The 21,931-nt window shown below is 41.9% G+C and overlaps 1 protein-coding gene across 2 annotated transcripts in view; it reads left to right on the top strand.

The window, feature by feature from the left end:
* The first annotated feature begins 32 nt into the window (after positions 1-32).
* EFTUD2 (elongation factor Tu GTP binding domain containing 2) overlaps positions 33-21,931 on the top strand; it is a 51,573-nt gene continuing 29,674 nt past the window's right edge. The window contains exons 1-11 of one of the 2 annotated variants that reach the window (XM_070729079.1): positions 33-113; positions 2,896-3,010; positions 3,340-3,505; positions 8,664-8,742; positions 9,784-9,859; positions 11,640-11,705; positions 12,166-12,201; positions 13,205-13,295; positions 15,623-15,705; positions 18,332-18,498; positions 18,896-19,020. In XM_070729079.1, coding sequence (XP_070585180.1) covers positions 2,906-3,010; positions 3,340-3,505; positions 8,664-8,742; positions 9,784-9,859; positions 11,640-11,705; positions 12,166-12,201; positions 13,205-13,295; positions 15,623-15,705; positions 18,332-18,498; positions 18,896-19,020 — 994 coding nt within the window. In that variant the 5' untranslated portion in view covers positions 33-113; positions 2,896-2,905. Of the gene's footprint in view, positions 357-2,895; positions 3,011-3,339; positions 3,506-8,663; positions 8,743-9,783; positions 9,860-11,639; positions 11,706-12,165; positions 12,202-13,204; positions 13,296-15,622; positions 15,706-18,331; positions 18,499-18,895; positions 19,021-21,931 lie in introns of both variants that reach the window. The other variant, XM_070729080.1, reaches the window with a different exon arrangement.

Here is a 21,931-nt window from a genome sequence, read left to right as displayed (position 1 = left end):
ACAACTTTATCCGGAAAAAAATGAAGGGTCCTTTTGTACCTCGGTCGCATCGTGCGCCGGCAAGGGAAACGTCTGGAGTAACGCGCGCTTCCTGAGGAGAACCAAAAAAAAAGGTAAGCTCACGCGTGCATTGCTATTTCTTGTTAAAGCCGGACGATATTTTTAAAAAAAATCTTATTTTTAAAATCAATAAACGACAGTTAAGGTTCCTCAATATCTCTCAGTAGCCTTAAAATACGCGCTTGATACTTTGGACGAGCGTGCTGGAATTCGAATAAATGGATGGTATGGCAACATGTAGAAAACCCTACCTATGGAAGCTAATGGGAAGATAGATAAGACTGCACTTTCAAATGGTAAAGGATAAATGTTTACAGATCTTATGCAATATTTTATTGAAACATATACATGCCTATCTTTATTAATTGCAGTATGAAAGAGATTAATATACACATAAGCTTCCTCTGAAGTAAAAAGTAAAAACCCTATGCTTGCATTCAGATAGATTAGGTTTGTCGAAAATAAAGCTACAGCTACAAGATGCATTTCTGATAAGATGCTATTTTTCTTTTTTAAAAATTTGTGATAGAAAGTTACATTCTAAATCTGAAAGTTTCTGAAAATTAGAATTAGAACAACTGATTCTGTAAGAATAATTGTTCTTATTCTGGATAAGATGAGTGATGTGATATGACAGCAGTTGTGGCTATAAAGAAGTTGGAGAAGTTTTACCTGATAATTAAAATTAGGGAGAATCATTAATTAAAAAACAGCTCTTGGATTAATACTGGCAGAAAGCTAGTGAATTGGTAGCTTTTAGATGTTGGTAGCTTTTAGGTGTGAAGTGAAAATAAAATGTGAAACTAAAAACAAAAACTGGAGCAAGGCTGGAGGGCCAGTAATCCGAATCCAAGTGTTTATTAGGACCTATCGCGGCAATATGGGCAGCAAAATGTTCATATTTTTCCGCATTTATTGCATCTGTAGACTTGCGCCCAGCCACCCTTTTTAGGGTGACCCACTCCTTTCTTAATATGGGGGGAGAGCGGATGAACCCTCACAGGGTAGAGCTGAGGAATTTGTTCAGTTTCTTGCAGACAAAATTGCTCAAATTTGGATTGGGCAATCTTGACTGTAATGACAGGGGCATGTCTTAATCCTATTGTGTGGGAGAGTTTGATCCTGTGACAACTGATGAAGTGCACAAGGTGATAGGAGCAATGAGTGCCTCCATTTATTTACTGGGCCCGTGCCCTTACTGGCGGCTTTTGGCTAGTAGGGAGGTGACACGAGGGCATTCAGGGCATTGATCAACACCTTCTTGAGTGATGGGTCTTTCCTGCAACCGTTAAAGAAAGTGGTGGTGAGACCCCTTAAGCAGCCTTCCTTGGAACCAGCTGATCTTAAAAACTACTGTCTAGTGTCCCAACTTATTCTTTGTGGATAAGGTTATTGAGAAAGTGGTGTCATTCCAACTTCTGCAGTTATTGGATGAAACTGATTATCTAGAGCCTTATCAGTTGGGTTTCAGGCCTGGCTGCAGCACAGAAACTGCTTTGGTCACACTAATGGATGATCTGTGGTGAGCACGGGATCGGGGGTCACTCCTCTATCCTGATGCTCCTTGACCTCAAAGGCTTTCAATACCATTGACAATGGTATCCTTCTGCAATGACTAGGAGAGTTGGGAGTGGGAGGCACTGTGTTATGGTGGTTCTCTCCTATCTCTCCGGTTGATTGCAGTCGGTGTTGGCAGAAGAGCAGAGGTAAACCCTGAGCCCCCTCCTTTGTGGGGTGCCACAGGATTCGGTTCCCCCCCCCCCCCCATTTTAATATCTACATGAAACCACTGGGTGAGATCATCTGATGGCACAGGATCAGATATCAGTAATATGCTGACGATACCCAACTCTATATTTTCGACCTGTGTCAGTTCAGTGAAGCAGTAGATGTGATGTGCTGGAGGCTGTGAGGGTCTGGATGAGGCTAATCAAGCTGAAGCTTAATCCTGACAAGGCTGAGTGGCTATGAGTATTGCCTCCAAAGCACAATGCCATCTCTCCATCCTTGGTGCTGGGGGTGGGGGAATTGATCTCCTCAGAACGGGTTCGCTAGCTGGGAGTCCTAGACCCCCAGCTGAAATTAGAGCAACATCTCTCAGCTGTGACTAGGGGGTCCTTTGCACAGGTCTGCCTAGAGCACCAGTTAAGACCCTACCTAAACCAGCAGTCTCTCCTTATGGTCATTCACACCCTTATCACCTGACGGTTCAATTATTGTAACATGTGCTACATGGGGCTACCCTTGAAAATCATTTGGAGACTTCAGTTGATCCAGAATGCAGCCGCGTGAGCTGTTGTGGATACACCAAGATACACCCACATCACTCCAACACTGCGGCCTGCATTGGTCCAATCGGTCTCCGGATGTAATTCAAGGTGTCAGTTATCACCTATAAAGCCTTACATGACTTAGGACCAGACTATCTCTGGGCCCCCCACCTGCCACACAGCTCCCGACAACTTAGAAGGGCCCAGAGGGTTGGTCTTCTCCGGGTCTTGTCGGCTAGACAATGTCGGTTGGCTGGGCCATGGGAGAGGCCCTTCTCTGTGGTGGGTTTAATGGGTTTTAGATTGTTTTACGCCGCCCAGAGTACAACTCCGAAAGGAGTTTATTATTTATTTATTTATTACTTAGATTTGTATGCCGCCCCTCTCCGAAGACTATAAGCATGAATAATAAACAAATCAAGGAATAAGCTATTTAGAGTAGTATTAAATGCTGATAAAATATCAAGCTTGCAATAAAACTGTTAAGATAATAAATTGAAATATTAAAGTGATATTTTCAGAATGCAAACTGATTCTATTTTAATTATTTATTTTTATATTCAAGACCCAGCAACATGGATACAGACCTGTATGATGAATTTGGAAATTATATTGGTCCAGAGCTTGATTCTGATGATGACGATGATGAAATGGGTCGTGAGTCAAAAGATCTTGATGAGGTATGGATTTCATGCTTGTGCTACAAACAATATTCATGCTTAAGATTATCCTTTAGTTTTTTCACATGCTTCTTTAATTCAGTTTCTGTAATGAACAGATTAAAGATTAATCCATTAATCTTGCTCCTGAAAAAAAGTGTGAGCCTTAGTTTTAAGAGTAGCTGCTGTATGCTACTGAGAAAATACTTTCTTGTTTGGCAGCATTTTATAAACTATCCAATATACATATATGTTTGCAAGTTATAATTGAATGTAGATATCAGCCCTGAATTCTGTAAGTGGAACTCTATTGCTAACAGTTGGCTAAGGGCAATTTATTTTTCTTTCAGCATGATGATGATGATGATGACGACGATATGGCAGACCATGATGACGACCACCCTGGGATGGATGTAGTATTACACGAGGATAAGAAGTATTATCCAACAGCTGAGGAGGTATATGGTCCTGAAGTAGAAACTATAGTGCAAGAAGAAGATACACAGCCTCTTACAGGTGAGAAATTTAAATAGTAAGACTCTGTTGCACAACTTGCTGCAGTCTTCTCCTAATCTTAGTTCAGTTTTGTAGGACTACTGTAGAGTTGCTGTAAATCCAGTTGGCTTGCCTGGAATGATCATATTTTACTTATTTTAATAGTTTCATTTTTGGTTAGTTAAGGATACCGTGTTTCCCCGAAAATAATACATGTCCCCATAAAAAAGGCTAATCAGGCTTTTCAGAACAGTACTGAAATAAGCCCCCCCCCCCCAAATAAGCCTCCCCAACTTCTTTTCAGGGAAATGGAGGGACATGCTGGGAGCTGCTCTTTTTGCAGCGGGCATTATTTTGGCCGGGAGAGGCTTGCCTGGAGCTGCCACCGCTCTTTCCTGCAGTGGAAGTGACTTGGGCCTCTGCAGTTACTGATGTTAAAGTGCTCTACAGTCTGCTAGAGAGTGCCAGGCCACGGGTCAGCCTCGCCATCCCTTCGGCTCTGCCTCCCGCCCCTGCCTCACTCGCCAGTTTGGGCTGCTCATCCTCCGCCTGCCCTCCCCCACATTCTTCAGACAGGGGATGCAGGTGAGGATAGTGCGTGGGAATCCCCTGCAGGAATGCAACCCGGTATACCTGCCTCTCACTTGCTCTCTCTCTCCAAGGAACTTGACAGAGGTACAAATCCTATGTAGGATGTGTTTCTTGCAGCCTGCCCCACTTCACTTGCCACCCCCAAATTGCGCCCCATCATGAGACACGTGTCCTACTTGGGACTTGTAGCTGTGTTGCGTTCCTTGGTGTTGTGTCCTCTGACCCTCCCCTCTCAAGTGAAGCAGGAGGGGGAATAAGCTCCCATGGGCTGTCTGAGGAAGCTAGGCTGACAGCCAAACCTATAGCTGACTTCAGCGGCAGAAGCAGCCAGGCATGTGCTTTCTTGTCTCTTCCAAACGTGGGGCTCTCTCTCAGCAGGGCGGGGTGAAAGTGCACTTAAGACACAACACCAGGAGACGGAACCCTTTTGGCTGCACGCAAGAAATCTTTTCCTTTTCCACACTCTGCCAGAAATAAGATTAGATTAGAATAGCCCCCACCCTTCTTGCCTTTCGTAAGCTCCTTAAAACCCACCTCTGTCGTCAGGCATGGGGGAACTGAGATATTCTTTCCCCCTAGGCTTCTACAATTTATATATGGTATGTTTGTATGTATGATTGGTTCTTAAAAAAAGGGTTTTTAGCTGTTTTAGTATTGGATTGTTGCATGTTGTTTTTACCACTATTGTTGGCCACCTCGAGTCTACGGAGAGGGGCGGCATACAAATCCAATAAATAAATAAGTCTTCATGGGACTCATCGCACCTGCAAAAGGAGAGAAAGATTTCTTGTGTTCAACACGCAGCCAAAAGATTCCTTCTAGTGCTGTGTCTTAAGTGCACTCTTTTCACCTCCCCTCCTCTCGCTAAGAGACAGAAGGGCGCGTTTGGAAAAGACAAGGAAGCACCTTCCCAGCTGCTTCTGCTGCTGACCCCAACTAGAAGTTTGGCTGTCAGCTCGGCTTCTTCAGGCAGGCCAGGAGAGTTTGTTCCTACTTCGCTTGAAAGGTGGTGAGGTTTAGTGGGCACAACGCTGAAGAACGTGATGGAGTTACAAGTTCCAGATAGGACGTGTGGTCTGCCCTGCCCAACCTGCCACCCCCAAATTGCAACCCATTACGAGATGCGTATCCTACCTGACATTTGTAGCTTCTTTGCGGTCCTCGGTGTTGTGACCAGGGAAGCCTGTTGTAAATGAAGACTTCTTGAAGTTTGATTGAAGTTGTGAGAAGTTTTCTTTTACAATAGGCTTCTCTGGACAGAATGCCGAAAAATGCGATGGGGCTACAAGTGTCAGGTAGGGCATGTTTCTCGCAGCCCAGCATGTCCTACCTGCAGAAATGAATTTCTGTGAGATTCATTATGCTACCACCACTGCCTTATGGATCATGACTCTGCAAGGCTAGTCTGTTGCATGCATGAACACAGCACTACCACGAGGCAGTTCATGCTGCAATGGCACAACAAGCTCTTCAAGGTCCTGCTCCATGTGGTGGTGGCAGTGGGCTAGCTACTCGGCCAGCTCCAAGAACAGGGAGAGGAGGTGGGGGTGATGGGATATCTAGTCCCACACTTGCCACCTACTGCACCTCCAAAATAATAAGCCCCCCTCCCTGATAATAAAGCCAATGCCATATTTCAGGGTTCAAAAAAATATAAAGTCCTGTCTTATTTTCGGGGAAACAGGCTAGTATACATGCCTAATGCTGTTACTATTTTTCCTACCAGAAAAATCCTGTGAATTGTGTTGGGCTAAGAAAGAGTGACTCGTACAAAGTCACCAATGGTTTCATGCCTGTGGTAGGACTACAATACATAATATCTTGATTTCTAACTCAGCACTATAGCCAGTACCACAGAATGGCTCTTACAGTTTTAATTTTTCATATCCCATTGACACAAGGTTTGGAAAACCTGTTCCAATTAACCTGGCCAATGTGTTGGCTGGGGGGATTCTAGGAATTGAAATTTTAAAGTTGCTACGTTTGGGAAAAACTATATTAGCATGATGAGAAAGTAACCCAAATAGGCAGGATAGATTACAGCACATCTGATAAATAAAGATACTTCCCTATTTGAAAGGTACCGTATTTTCCGGCGTATAAGACGACTGGGTGTATAAGACGACCCCCTAACTTTTCCAGTTAAAATATAGAATTTGAGATATACTCGCCGTATAAGACTACCCCCGGCGGGGAGAGCAAAGGTGGCAGCGGGAGTAGCGGAGACGAGGCGGAGAAGAAAGAAGCGGCGGAAAAGTATAGTGTCTGAGCGGCAGTCCCCTTGGGACTGGGCAGCATAGAAGTATAAATAAATAAATAAATAAATAAATAAAATCTCTACTTTTTAATTAAAATAAATTAATAATAAAACAAAACCAAACTCTATTACTATTAAAACTAAAACAACCAGCAAATCCAAAAACATAACTATTAATAAAAACAGGTGAGGGCTGGGGGGGTTTTTCTCTGTTATTATTTAAGTGCTTTTACCATATGCTTTAAATCAAGAGTCACTTCTCTCTCTATTTCTCTCTCTTTCCTGTCATTCTCTGCCTCAATCATTTTCTCATTTCTCTTCCCCCCTTTTTTCTATCATTTCTCTCTCTCTCTCTCTTCCTTCCACTCCTTTCTCTCTCTTGCTTTCTTCCTCTCTCTCACTCTCTCTCTCTTCCTTCCTCTCTCCTCTCTCACTCTTTCTTTCTTTCCCTCTCTCACTCTCTCTTCCTTCCCGTCTTCTCTCTTTCTTTCTCTCTCCCTTTCTTTCCTTCTCTCTTCCTTCCACTTTTTTCTCTTTTTCTTTTCCTTCCTTCCCCTCCCTCTCTCCCTTTATATTTATCTCTTCATTCCTTCCTCTCTTCCTCCCTTTCTCTCTCCCTCTCGTTCATTTTTCTCTCCCTTCCCTCCCTCCCTCCCTCCTTCTTTCCTCTCCTCTATCCCTCCCTCTCTTTCCTTTCCCTCCACGTCTCCGGCTTTGCTGACATGCACAAGGCTCAAGCCAGCTTCCCGGAAAAGCTATGAAGGTCCTCCTGCCCCCCACCCCCCAGCAGAAAACACAACAGAGGTCTTCCGGTACCAGCTTGAGCCTCGCATTGCTCCCACCCCGCTTCGCCTGTCATCCTGGACCTCCGTTGTGTTTTCGGGAGGAAGCGGTGGGAAAGCCCTGTGCTGGCCAGGAAAGCCGGGTTTGCTTTCCGTGAAAGCAGCGCGCCTTTTAAACACGCTGCTTTCTTGCAACATTTTCCTGGGTGGGTGGGGGAGGAGGCCACTCCCCTCCCCCCCCCAGGAAAGAGGTCCAGGAAACAGCGTGTTTAAAAGGCACGCTGCTATCACAGAAAGCAAACCCGGCTTTCCTGGCCAGCACAGGATTTTCCCGCCGCTTCCCCCCCCCCCCCCCCCCCCCCGAAAACACAACGGAGGATTACAGGCAGGACGAAGCAGGGTGAAGCAATGCGAGGCTTGGCGCGTTTCTTTCGGCGGAAGAGGAGGCGAGGGAGCTGATCGGGCGGGGGCAGCACCTTCTACTGTCGGTGCCTACCCGCCCCCGACCCCCATGGGCTGGCAGGGGGATGGAGACTGCGCGCCCATGGAAAAGGGCGCGTGGGGCGGTATTTTGGTCTGCGCAGGCGCAGCCTACGGGGAACGGTGCTATGGAATCAGTATCCGGCGTACAAGACGACCCCCCACTTTGGGAAAGATTTTCAGGGGTCAGAAAGTCGCCTTATACGCCGGAAAATACGGTACCTGCAATGCAATTCCAAAAAATATTTGTAGAGTGTATTATCAGATATTTAGCTCATATATCAGCACATAATAACATATATGAACACTGATTTGCCACTGATTTTATACATCAGTAAGAACTAAGACAAATACAGTGAACCCTCGATCATCGCGAGGGTTCCGTTCCAGGACCCGAAGCGATGATCGATTTTTCGCGAAGTAGCGGTGCGGAAGTAAAAACACCATCTGCGCATGTGCAGATGGTGTTTTTACTTCCACCGCCGCAGCGCGTTGCTGGGGAGCGCGCGCGCGTTGCTGGGGCCGCTCCCCAGCTGGGGAGCGCGCGCGCGTTGCTGGGGCCGCTCCCCAGCTGGGGAGCGGATCTGGGGTTTCCCCAAGCGCGCGCGCGTTGCCGGCTCCGCTTCCCAGCTGGGAAGCGGAGCTAGGCTGCCCCAAGCTCACGCTCTTACCGGGGCAAGAGGGGGAAGACCCAGGGAAGCCTCTGCCCGGCGGGGAAACTCCACCATCTACGCATGCGTGGAAGGGCACGCATGCGCAGATGGTGGAGTTTACTTCCGGGTTGAAAACTAGCGAAATAGCCCTTTCGCGATCCTTGAGGACGCGAAACTCGAGGGTTCACTGTATATTATTCTGTCTAGTGTGTCTATTAGTACACTCACTGTTTGATGCTTGGGAAATATTCTCAGCCTCTTTTTAAAAAAAATCTTTTTACTTGTCATGCATAAAACAGAAATCCAGTTTAAGATTTGTGGCATTTATTTTTGAATCTTCCAATTGATAAATGATTTAGGAATGCCTTATTTTCCAATTAAAGACAGTATCATTTCAATGCTTTCTTTTCCTACAGAACCTATTATTAAACCAGTGAAGACCAAGAAATTTTCCCTCATGGAGCAAACATTGCCAGTTACTGTATATGAAATGGAGTGAGTAGAGCTTTGGATTTATTTGTTTTCTCTCTTCTTTTCCCTCCAACCTTTATTACTGTTTTTGCTTCTTTCTGTTCTTTTCTTCACAAGTTTTTACAAATTCACCACTAAAACTTTTAGTTGTTACAGTATCCATCTTAATTTATATTATATTCTGAGCAGTGGTGGGATCTAAATAATTTTGGCACTTATTTGTGCACACACGTGATGCTTCTTCGCATGTGCAGAAGCATCCCAGGTGTGTGGGTGGAGCTTCTGCCGCCAGCGCTACTAGTTCTAAGACCTGGTCCAAACCAGGAGCAACCCACTACCACTGGTTCTGAGAGATGTAGTCCCAACTTTTATGCATGTTGCATGTTTGATTAAGGATGCCTTGGTTCATATTATAAGCCTTCTGATTCTGCACTATTCTTCGAAGTCAACCCCTTCGTCTATTTTTATGTAATCACCTTTGCACACACACATTGTCTACCTTTTGTATTGTACTAATTTTTTGTTTGTCAGCAATTCTTTGTCATAGGCTAACACTTTCCTACTTATCTCATTATCTGCAAAACTTATAGTCAGCACATATAGTAGTTTTTATTTTCTATTCTCAATGTTTGCTGCAAGGGGCCAGTAATGTGAAAGAGGGATGAGGAAATGCATAATATTATCAACATGAATTATAAGTTACGATTATTAAATTAATTTTATTGAACTTTAATTGATTTTGATATAGAAAATATACAGCTGCTCATCTTGCTTTCTCTTCCCATCTCAGTTCAATAGGACAATAATATTGCTTTGTACATTTTAATATGAGAAGAACGTTTCCACTTTGTGAAGAGATTTTGGTAGAATATATTCTTATCACCAGTATTGGGAGATTCATTTAAGCTATTTAAACACAAAACTGCAAAGTATAGATGTTAAAAATTTGATAAAGCTGTAGTTATTTTCATCTCTGACAAGGGTAAAATGGGAGATACAAGGAAATTTTCCTTGGGCAGTAATAATCACTAACATTTTTTTTCCTCTCTGATCTTTTTCTCTTAGTTTTCTTGCAGATTTGATGGACAACTCAGAACTGATCCGGAATGTTACACTTTGTGGACACCTACACCATGGAAAGGTGAATATTAAAATGTTCACCCACAGGGTTGGCTAATTTATTTAATAAATTAATTTATAAATTAACAAATATGGTAATAAAGAATCTGAAATCATTCTAAGTTTTATTAATCATCATAGAATTAAATTTGGTGTCTCCAATTTTAAATTAATTTGAAATTAATGTTTTTAAATAATAAAAACCTAATGGTGCTTTTCATAACATTTTGAACATTATGAAAGCTCTTTTTTAAAACAGTAAAAACGGAAACCATTTACTAAGAAAAGCTCATTTTTATTACTTTATGGTTCATTCATAAAATAATAAAGTATTGTTGAATTTGATGGTCCTTCCAACTCTTGTAATTCTGGAATTTGAGAGCAAGCGTCTACAATGTGTGTGCATATATGTCTGGGTGAGAGAAATAGACAGAAAGAAAATTGAAAATGATAGTCCAATAACATCTTGAGTTTTTTTAACTTTTCAGAATATAAGACGCACCGGAGTATAAGACGCACCTTAGTTTTTGTGGAGAAAAATAGGGAAAAGAATCTGCTTACCAGGTATTCATCTGGCTAGCATCCTTAGTCTAGTCAGCTTCAGCACATTATTTTATCCCCTGGGTTGGGGCTTTAAAAAACCCTTATTTGGAGAGTGTAACAATGAAAGAGCTTGCAAGCCATTAAGAGCTGGGAACATCATTAGCACCTGGAAAGAAAAATTTGGAGCAAGTAGACCAATGGAAAAACCCCTGCAAAGACTTAAGACTTGGAGAACATTCTTTGCAGAGAGTAACAATGAAAGAGCTTACAAGCCGGTAAGAGCTGGGAACATAGTTAGCACCTGGTTAGGGCTGAAAAGAAACATTCGGAGCAAGTAAAGGCTAAAACATATGAAGAATGGTTGCAAGAACTGGGCATGGGTAGTTTAATGAAAAGAAGGACCAGGGGAGATATGATAGCAGTATTCCATTATCTCAGGAGTTGCCAGAAAGCACCTGGGGATACAACAAGAAGCAATGGGTGGCAGCTGAACAAAGAGAGAAGCAACTTAGAACTAAGGAGAAATTTCCTGACAGTTAGAACAATTAATCAGTGGAACAAATTGCCTCCAGAAGTTGTGAATGCTCCAACGCTGGAAATTTTTAAGAAGATAACCATCTGTCTGAAGTAGTGTAGAGTTTCCTGCCTAAGCAGGGGATTGGACTAAAAGACCTCCAAGTTCTCTTCCAACTCTGTTGTTATATTATATTAAAGCAATAAAAAACCTACAAGACAGGGTTTGGAAAATATTCTTTGCAGAGAGTAACAGTGTAAGAGCTGGGAACATCGTTAGCACCTGGTTAGGGGCTGGAAAGAAACTTATTTGGAGCAAGTTCGAGTAATTAAAAAAAACCTTGCAAAGACTCAGGGCTTGAAAAACATTATTCTCAGAGAGAAACAATGAAAGAGCCTGCAAAGAAAGAGCTGGGAAGATTGTTAGCAACTAATAATTTAAAAATAATAATAATAATAATTTATTGGATTTGTATGCTGCCCCTCTCCGTAGACTCGGGGCGGCTAGTCAGGGCTGGGGGGGGGACCTACATTCAGAGTATAGGACGCACACAAATTATCAGCCTCTTTTAGGGAGTAAAAAGGTGTGTCTTATACTCTGAAAAATACGGCAATTGTTATCTCAGAATATAGGCGTCTTGTTTCTAATTGTAAAAAGAGCTAAAAGAATCACATCTTTATACTTGTTAACACTGTAGTTTAACTAGTTGGTGCATTATTTCTTTGTTCTTTTCTAATGTCTTTAGACTTGTTTTGTGGATTGCCTGATTGAACAGACACATCCTGAGATCAGGAAGCGATACGACCAGGATGTAAGTTCCAGGATGTATTTTATTTTTTATGGGAAGTAGGTATATTGTACTATAAGTATATAAAAATGATTAGTCTTCCAATTACATAATCCATTATAATCCAGATAGATTTCTTGGGATTTTTGTACAAGGAGTCACTGACGTGGAAATTTGATGATCATTTTGGGCCCTTCCCTCTCATAGCAGAGCTTCACAAGACTGAATGAAAATATGAAATAAAATGTGAGCTCCATATAAGATGTTTCAGGCTCTTGGAGGAAAATCTGGTTATAAATCTAAAGAATAAAAAATAATAGTACATACATAATAACAGAGATCTGAGACCTCTTATGTGTCTTATTGAAGACAGATTGGAAAAGCAGAAGTAAAAGAAGCAATATTCATTACTACTTAACTGTGGATAAAAATAATCTGCCTCAATTAATCCAGTCTGAGTAATGCTATTTCTGTTTTTTCTCAGCTTTGCTATACAGACATTCTATTCACTGAGCAAGAAGTAAGTATATTTATGTGTGTTTTTGGAAGTTTTGTATCTGTGATTCTTTTCATCTTGCATAATGCCCTGAATTAACTGTTTCATTATATTCCTACTATGTTTTGAGATATTAAAAACACTATGTAAAATCAGACAACAATAAGTCTTACTTTAATTCTAGCATATATAAAAAAGAGCTGGGTAGAATATAAATGTTATTCATTATTTATTTTATAGTGACCTATCAGGTTATTCCTGTAACTTCATAAAATACCCTTATTGCTGTTAATGGTCCTAAATCTAAAACTAATGCTTGAAATAAGGAACAGGAGGTTTTCACTTGTTACCGGAATATAATTCCCAGTAATCCTAACTGATATAGCTGTGCAAACCAAGGCTGGTGAGAATTTTGTTTCAGCAATATCTTAAATCCTGCAGGTTCCCTATCCCAATCCACATTTAATATTTTCTTTATACAAATATTGCATAAGGAAGCAATTCCATTTATCTCAACAGAATCTTCTGACAATAAATATTTAAAGTAAACATCTTCCTTTTCTCCCTTTTCATTTATAAATCTATACATTTCTGTTTCTATCTTCTGCTTTCCTTTTTTCCTTAGATTTAAAGTTTTGAAATGTTTAGCTTTTCCAGGAAGGAAGAAGTTGTAATTCAACATTATTTTGGTTGTTCTTTACTTTTATTTGGTTTTTTGTAGGAAAGGTGAATCTGATTTGACTTAGAATGGATAAATATAAGGAAACTCTGGAATTTTATTCCCATTCTTTCCTATAAAATGAAATCTAGAAGAAAGGTTCCAAGCTCTCATAATATTATCTACCTTGATACTCAAAGGTTTTCATGTTGTCAAATACCTTACAATAGATCTCTTAATTTAATATTCAGTGCCTAGAATTCTAGAAATGTTCAGTATTCCTAGAAATATGTAGAATTTTGCTGATTCTTGCTATCCTCTATCTAAAGAGTTATTTCCATCCCTATCATGATCTTGTTTTCATTTCAGAGAGGTGTTGGGATTAAAAGCACACCAGTGACCATTGTCCTCCCAGACACCAAGGGCAAATCATTTCTCTTCAATGTCATGGATACGCCTGGTAGGTTGAATCATCAAAAGATTTAGAAAATAGCAAAAAAATGATCTAATATGTTTTTACTCTACTATGTTTAAAAAGAGAATCTTAAAGTGGTGGTATATCTGTATATGACATACAACAACGTTTTTCATACTTAATGACATATAGTTTTTGACATCTGCATCTCTTGAAGTTCTGTATTTTAAATTGCTGGTTTCATATCAGCCATATTCAAACAAGCTTTAATGGACTACAGTGAAATGACAATTTAAACATCTACATAGAAAACACATAAATTACAATAAATAAATGAGTATAATGTTGTAACAAAAATAACTCAAGAAATTAAATTGGCAAAATTATATCATAATTGCTGAAATAATTTGATTTTAATAGTTTCCTAAAATTGTTATTAAGAAGGTGAGATTGGTTTCTAGTAGGAGGTCTTTCCAAAGCAATGGGAATATTACAAGAAAACAGTGTTGCCTAGTGTTCACATTCTTCACTCTTTCCTGCAAGATCTGTTAGACCTGGCTGATATAATTGGGAGAAGGCGGTCCTGTACATACACAGGAGCTAAGGCATGCCTTTAAAGTGTTTATACTTCAATATCAGCATATTAATGTACACTAAAACACAATCAATTGCGGAATTTGTGTTACAAAGTGCCAATGTTAGGTATTAATAAGAATGCAGACCATTGCCTTCTGGATCAGTTGTAATTTCCAAATATTTTTCCAAGGGCAATCCCATGTAATGCACATTGCAGTAATCCAATCAGATGGCTAGATCCTTTTGTATCAAATGAGTTCATTCTTTTTGAACTATCCAAAGTTCAGTAAAGGTTCCCATAGCTATGGCCTCCACCTGTTCTAGTTTAAGTAATAAACCAAAGAGAACCACCAGATGATGACTGCCTGGAATAAACATCAGGATCAAACGTGAAGTTCCAATTAAACTTCTGTATTTAAACTAATTTATTACTAGCCATATCTATGCATAAGACTATTCAACCTAAGGTTAGTACTATCTTGATGTTAGATAAGGCACAATGGAATTCAAGACTTAATCTGTTTGTGGCTATATAGAGATTGTAAGTTGGTTCCTCTTTTGACTTTGCTTCCAGGTCTTCCTACAATGGACTTGATATTTCTAGAGCAGGTGTCAGCAATCTGTAGCTCCAGAGCCACATGCGACTCTTTCATCCCTTTGCTGCAGTGCCCTGGGTGACAAAGGGATGTTGTGGCAGGGGCGATGGCTGGGGCCTTACTTGCTTTTGCATGAAACAGCATTCCGCCTTTGTCGCGGTACATTTGCTTTTGCTGCCTCCATGGCCTTCCCACTGCTCTAGCAGCGCTTTGTGCAGCACAGTGAAATTTAGTGCACTTTACAATGGGGGAGACAGGATCCCCCCCCCTCCTGGAGCCCATTATGACGTGGAGCCACAATGCGACCCTGTGGCATTGTCATCTCATTGGCATTGAGAGAGAACCTCTCTTCCCCTCTCTTAAATTCATCTCATTAAAGTTCAATCTTAGTCCCCTGCAGATCCTTTAAGAAGCCAAGCACTGTGACAGGACATTTGACAGTCTCTCATACTGCTTGAAGTGGCAATATAAAAATGGGTACCATCAACATACTGATGATATTTCATCAGACTATTGGATTACCTCACTTAGTGGCTTCATATAGATGTTAACATTTTAACATCTTTTAAAATTGGTTTGAAGCAAATGTTTAGATTTCACATGATTGTACTATCTCATAATTTTTCAGGCTTCTGGGTTTGTGTAAAGAAAATGGTGCTAGTACTTTGAGACTTACATTGATTTTAAGGATTGATTAAAAATAGTGGTATTTTTAAAAGGCTAGTTTATTTTTCCCTAAGCAACTTAGGGATATTATTGGTTATATTTTAGGTTTTACTTACATAAAGCCTGATGATATTCTACCATAGGACTAACAATTTTATCTTTTCTTTTATGTACACTAAGCGCATATGCACCAGTGAAAAATTCCTTGTGTGTCTGATCACACTTGGCCAATAAAAAAATCTATTCTGGTCTGTTGTATTTTCTTTCTACAACAAATCCAAGCTAAGCCTTTTCAAGGTTCACGGATTCATGGAAATGTCTTTTCCATGAATTTCTGACATTGAAAATCAGCAAATATTTTAAAGAATATTTTTATATCAGCAGTATTCTCTGTTTTCCATTGGATGTAAAAAAAATGCCTTCAGTGCTATTGAAGCACAATAGATTGATTTCTCATGTTCTTATTAACCTTATTTCCTAAGGGAAAAATGCACTGATTTGTCATTTTTAATTGTGTTTTTTTTACTCCTAAAGGTCATGTAAACTTCTCTGATGAGGTCACAGCAGGTCTTCGCATTTCTGATGGTGTGGTACTTTTCATTGATGCAGCTGAGGGGGTGAGTGTGTGTGTTCTCTTAGGCTAGGTTTTTCCTCTTCACTGAAAAAAGACATAGTACAGTGGTACCTCTATTTAAGAACTTAATTTGTTCTTTACCCAGGTTCTTAAGTAGAAAAGTTCTTAAGTAGAAGCAATTTTTCCCATAGGAATCATTGTAAAAGCAAATAATGCGTGCAAACCCATTAGGAAAGAAATAAAAGCTCAGAATTTGGGTGGGGGGAGGAGGAAGAAGAGGAGGACAGTCACTGCCGAACAAAGAAGGTGAGGTGAGGGAAATCAAAAAAATCCAAAACTTTAAGGCTTAAAGTAAAAAAGAGGGACTCTGAGGCAGCAAGGAGGAGCACACATTTCTAATACACCTGGCGCGAGGCTGCCTCCCATACACTGTGCCAGAGAGAGAAACCCAGGGGGAATGTCAGGAAACTGGCCACTCTCAAATTTCCTGGGAAATTTTTCCAGGCTCGGGTTCTTAAGTAGAAAATGGTTCTTAAGAAGAGGCAAAAAAAATCTTGAACACCTGGTTCTTATCTATAAAAGTTCTTAATTAGAGGCGTTCTTAAGTAGAGGTACCACTGTATTGAAGAAAAACAAGTACAGGTAGTTCTCAACTTACAACCTCAATCTGCTGCTGAGTGAGACATTTGTTAAGTGAGTTTTGCCCCATTTTATGGTGAATCTATGGCATATGTGCCAGAAGTGGCATGCAGAGCTGTCGCCCTTTGCTCTTCTGCCAGAAACTGGAAGAACAGCCACCCATTGCGCATGCTCCAGGAAGATGATCTGCTGAACTACTTCAGTGTTTGCCCATCCAAGAGGAACCTGCCCTCCGGTTTCTTCCAAGCTCCCACTTTCTGCAGCAAATTAGCTAGGGATGCAAAAAGTTCTTCTTCTCTACCTGCATGCTATTTGTTACCAGCTCTTCCCCTCTCTGCACCCAAGTAGCAGCATCTTGTTGGTTTTGGGGTGGAGTTGGGGGGGGGGGTTGCAGAGCCAGTAACAGCATGCAAGGAGAGGGACAGCACTTTTTGCGCTCCAGCTCATTTGTGCAGGAAAGAGGCTGTGCTCGGAAGAGATTGGAGGATGGGCTCTTTTGGGGTGGGCAAAAACTGGGGTAGTTCAGCAGGGAGTCTACGTAGGGAGACCCATTTGGAGGGACCTGGGTGGGACGAGCCCTGCCTAATTGGCTATTGATTTTTTTTCCAGACCAGCTTCAAGCAAGCTGTGCACAAATTATGAATTATGCGAGCCAACATTGATTGCACTCTCAAAAGGAGCCCGCCCTCCAAGCTCTTCCAAACGCCCGCTTTCTGCAGTGAAATGAGCTGGGGGCACGAAAAGCTCTTCCTCTCTACTTGCATGCTGTTTATTACTGGCTCTTCACCCTCCTCTGCACCCAGGCGCAGAAGCTGCTGGCATTTGTGCACAGCTTGGTTGGAGCTGGTCTGGAAAGGACAAAAACCTCTGGCAGGATGGGAGGGAAACCCCAGCCTGCTGTTCCTGCCACCCCCACCCCTTCGCACCTGGCATGGCAGTCCTCACACTGCTGCTTCCCCGGTGGCTGTGGTAAGTGGTAATGGGCGCACTGGCCAAGAATGCTCCTTTAAAAGAAGTCTAAGGCACCAACATTTGCCAGCACAAATGGCCATGCTGGATGCTGTGGAGCACAAGGCTGGCAGGAGGATGACAAGCAGCAGCAGCAGCAGACTGTTCGCGCTGGCGAAGCTTTGTGCAAGAGGCTTTCCAGGCCCAAAATGTGTGGAAAAGTGCACATGTGTGTTCGCATGTGCAGATGGGCACGCATTCCATTGTGAATGCGAGCATGCTTGTATGTTATTGCGGGCACACACACACTTTTGGCACACAACCAGAAAAAGGGTTGCCTTCTTTGGATTAGACAGAAAGGAACAACAGCGATTCATTCCCCCTACCCCCCAAAAAAATAAAATTCTGAAAGAAGGAAGCTTCCAGCCTAGTTTACAATTTTGACCTAGGATACTATGAAAAAATGACTAAGATGCTAAGAGAATCTTGAAGCAAGAAAAGCTGGAAACATTTGAGTTACATTATTAAAATGTATATGGAATTTTTTAAGCAATCCAGCATTCGATCCTCAAGATGGTTTCTAAAATCTCTATTCTCACAGTTTCAAGGAAAGACTACAAGCTACATACCCCAGTGTCTTTCTTCCTCTTCCTTTTGAGTCATTTGAATAGTTAGCTCGATCTGAGGTTTTATCCAAGGGTAAAGATTGTTCAGTGCAGAAATAGAGAAGGTTATATAAATAGCTTTCTTTTTTTGGGGTGGTGGTGGTGGTAATGTTATCCTTTTCTCTGTGTTTGCATAGCCTTTGGTGTCAGTGTATTATAAAATATAATGACAGTTTATATTATAAAATATAAACTGTCATTGGCTGATATTTTATGTGGTATAGAGATTTGTTTTGTGATAAGTCATTGTTGCATTTTTATTTCAAAATTTATATTAGATTGATAGATATATCGATCAGACAGGCAAGCTTACAGTTGAGCATACTTTTTATATAGGCTGCTCTTCCACCAGATAAGATTCACTGTTTTATTCTTCAAGCCTTCTCTGATGCCCTTATCTTTTATCTCTCCCTTTAGGTCATGTTGAACACTGAGCGGTTAATCAAGCATGCAGTACAGGAAAGATTGGCAGTGACCGTGTGTATTAACAAGATTGATCGTCTGATATTAGAACTGAAGCTGCCACCTACTGATGCCTATTATAAGCTGCGGCACATAGTGGATGAAGTCAATGGCTTAATCAGGTACATAAATGACTGCTTATAATAGATACGCTTGAATCCCACTGCCTCAATATTTAATACATTCGGAACATCAGACTTCCTTAAACATCAAATTTTTATAATGTTGAATTTAAAAAATTCTGTTTTTAAATATTTGTGGGGGGTTTTAACAATGATTTTAAAATTACACCTAGAATGTAATTCATTTTATGTTCATGTAATTTTACTTCTTATTGCTGTAAACATGTGCCCTTACATCTCGGATTCACTGAATAAAACTTTTAGTTAGCAACTTGACATGAATTAATTCAAAATAAAAAGCTTTTGGTAAAAAGATTTAATGTGAGTTCGTATTTATCTTATGATCTTACTGTTTCTCTTGATGAAGTTGTTTGATACTATATTTTCTTGTTTTCAGCATGTATTCCACAGATGAGAACCTGATCCTTTCACCTCTTTTGGGCAATGTCTGTTTTGCCAGTTCTCAGTATAGCATTTGTTTCACACTGGGTTCCTTTGCCAAGATATATGCTGACATGTATGGTAAGCGTTGGATAAAATAACTCTGTCAACTATGTTAAGACACCCTCTTATCTAAAAGGATAATCCTATTGCAAAATCCCTATGTTCTTAGTCCAAGTATGTGTTTGTTATATATATATATATTTTCAGTGTTGATGTATGGATTGTCTATATGTATTTAGATTTACCAGTTGCAAATGTTAAATCCCACTCAAACAAGCCAAGCAGTAGAGGCTTTCCCCTGATAGAGCTGTATAGTTTGAAAGTAGCAGAGAGAGGAATCTGGCTTGTCTGCTGTTCCAGTAACAATTCCTAAAGAAAACTTTACTTGGATAAATAAATGATCCTTGTATCATTTATTTATAATCTCCCAGAGTCATATAGTTTAGCATATGTAGATTTTAAAGGCTGGGGCGTACATTCTTCACAATGATGCTCCCTGAGAAACAGTGCTGATATTCTGTTCATTGCTTAGTGAGCAGCATGTTTTCAGAGGGTCATCTCTCACTACTAAAATTTACTAGAAAGTATTGCTATTTTGATAAGAATATTTTAATTAACTATCTGTCCATTTTAAAGTGAAAAACAAGCTCCAAAAGCTGCTCAGCAAACATTTAGGAGATCTTTCAAACTGGTGTTCTGATAACAAAATAATAGGGATTTGCAAATGACTTTTGGAAATTTTAATATACTATTATTTTGTAATCTGAAATTTGAAGCATTTCCCCCTGAACGTCTGTTGATTGTCTATTTTTTATCTTTTTCCCCCTTAACTCTATACATTCCATATAGGAACACTTGAGAGCTATAGAACTATTATTGAATAAGAACTTCTATCTTCTGTCATAACCTCATTTAAGTATTCTTAAATGGAGGAATTTACCTATTACCCATTTATAATATATATTTACATGATACAGTGGTGCTTCTACTTACGAATGCCTCTACATATGAACTTTTTGAGATACAAACCCGGTGTTTAAGATTTGTTTGCCTCTTCTTAAGAACCATTTTCACCTTACAAACCCGAGCCCAGGTGCGTGCCCTCTCTTACTGCCGCAGGGATTCTCCTGCCTTCTGACTGCCACCGCCGGGATTTCCCATTTGCTTGCCGCCCCTGCCAGGATTCCCCGCCACCAGACTGCCAACATTGACGGTTGCCAGCTGAAGCACCTGAGATTTTCCCTTTGCTTTCCAGTGGCTGGGCAAGATGCCCCCCTTCCTCCTCCTCCTCCTCCGGAGCCCATGGGGACAGCCACATACTCCCCTTTGTCTCCCCGGCCAAAGAAGCGACAGCCAGTTGAAGTTGCGGCCCGAAGTCCTAATCTGGCCACCGCTTTGCCTCCCTCCGCCTGATCCTCGGCAGCCCCAGCGAGCCTACACGGCTTCTTCGTCCAGGGGAAACCACTCCAAGTCCTCCTTGCCCCTCCTGCCCATCGGCCGGTTGAATTGCAACTGCTGCCCACCAGGACTTTCCGAAGCCGGCCCAGCCACAACTACTTCCCCCCCCTTGCCCAGCGGGCAATGAAGCACTTGGGGGGATTTCCGGCTTGAGGTCTGGAGTCACTCCTCCTTAGCGCCCCCAAGCCGAGTCGGCAGCTCCCTGCTTCTCTGAGCCTCCCCTCAGAAGCCCCCTCAGCTCCACTCAAGGCAGCCGGGAACGGAGCTATGGCAGCGCTTCGTCACCCGCCAGGCAAGGGGGGGGGGAGGCAGGTGCGGCCGGGGCGGCTTTGGAGGGTCCTGTCGGGCAGCAGTTGCAGTTCAACCGGCCAATGGGCAGGAGGTGCAAGGAAGATTCGGAGCAGTTTCTCCCGGACATAGAAGCTACGCAGGGTCGCCGGAGCTGCCGAGGATCAGGCGGAGGGAGGCAAAGCGGCGGCCGGATTAGGACTCTGGGCCACAAGTTCAACTGGCCACCACTTCTTTGGCTGGTGGAGACAAAAGGGAGCATGGCTGTCCCTGCGGGCTCCAGAGGAGGAGGAGAAAGGGGGGCATCTCACCCAGCCGCTTGGTCCCTGCTTCGGTGTCTTCTGCTGGCTGGCATATGACTTGGTTCCCAACTCTCCTTGGCCGAAAGCGGGCAGACAAGCCAGGCTCTCCCTGCCCGCTCTGGTGCCAGGCACGGAGCCAGGGAGCCTTGTCTGAAGCCGAAGCGCCGGGATTCTCCTTTGCCGTCGCCGCTGCAAACTTTCAAGGAGGGTGGAAGCCAGGCAGCTTCCCGCGCATGTCAATCCACCCTCTGGGCAGCCTCAGCTGTCTTCCCCCCCTTCCACCTGCCCCCGAACAAGGATCCGAATGCCAGCAGTAATAAGGCAAAAGGGGTGAGTTTTGGGATTGCACGCATTGTTCGCTTTTACATTGATTCCTATGGGAAAAATTGTTTCTTCTTATGAACTTTTCTACTTACGGACCTGGTCACGGAGCGAATTAAGTTCATAAGAAGAGGTACCACTGTATGTGCATATACAAATGCAAACTGACCATTCTGATCTTCTGCACCTATGTATATTGGTCTCTTGAATTATCACACTTCCCTCTATTTTTTTCCTTATTTATTAAATCACTTTAGCATTCTCTCAGTTTGTTCAGTGCTTATGGAGTTTCCCAGTCACCCAGGTAAAAGTTGTCCCAAAGGTGCTTTTTGAAGAGGCAACTGGACTTTCTGGTTTTTCTTGGAAGACATTTTCATTCTTATCCAAGAAGCTTCTTCAGCTTAGACTGGGTGGTGGAAAATAGAAGGAATAGAAGGATTTATACTCTTGCAGACAGCTAAATAGTCTCAGTGGTCTCAAAGGGTCTCACTTTGTTTCCTCACTTGCCATCCAGACACCTAATTTCCCCTTGTAATCAATAAGCAGCCTTATATTTGGATTTGTAATATTCAGTTTCAGTTAATAATGCTGTATCTCAAGTTGTGATGGGCAGGGAAGTG

The sequence above is a fragment of the Erythrolamprus reginae genome, chromosome Z, assembly GCF_031021105.1.
Source record: "Erythrolamprus reginae isolate rEryReg1 chromosome Z, rEryReg1.hap1, whole genome shotgun sequence".
Classification (NCBI taxonomy): Eukaryota; Metazoa; Chordata; class Lepidosauria; order Squamata; family Dipsadidae; genus Erythrolamprus; species Erythrolamprus reginae.
Note: the sequence above shows the minus strand (reverse complement) of the source record. Positions and strands in the feature narration are given on the sequence as shown.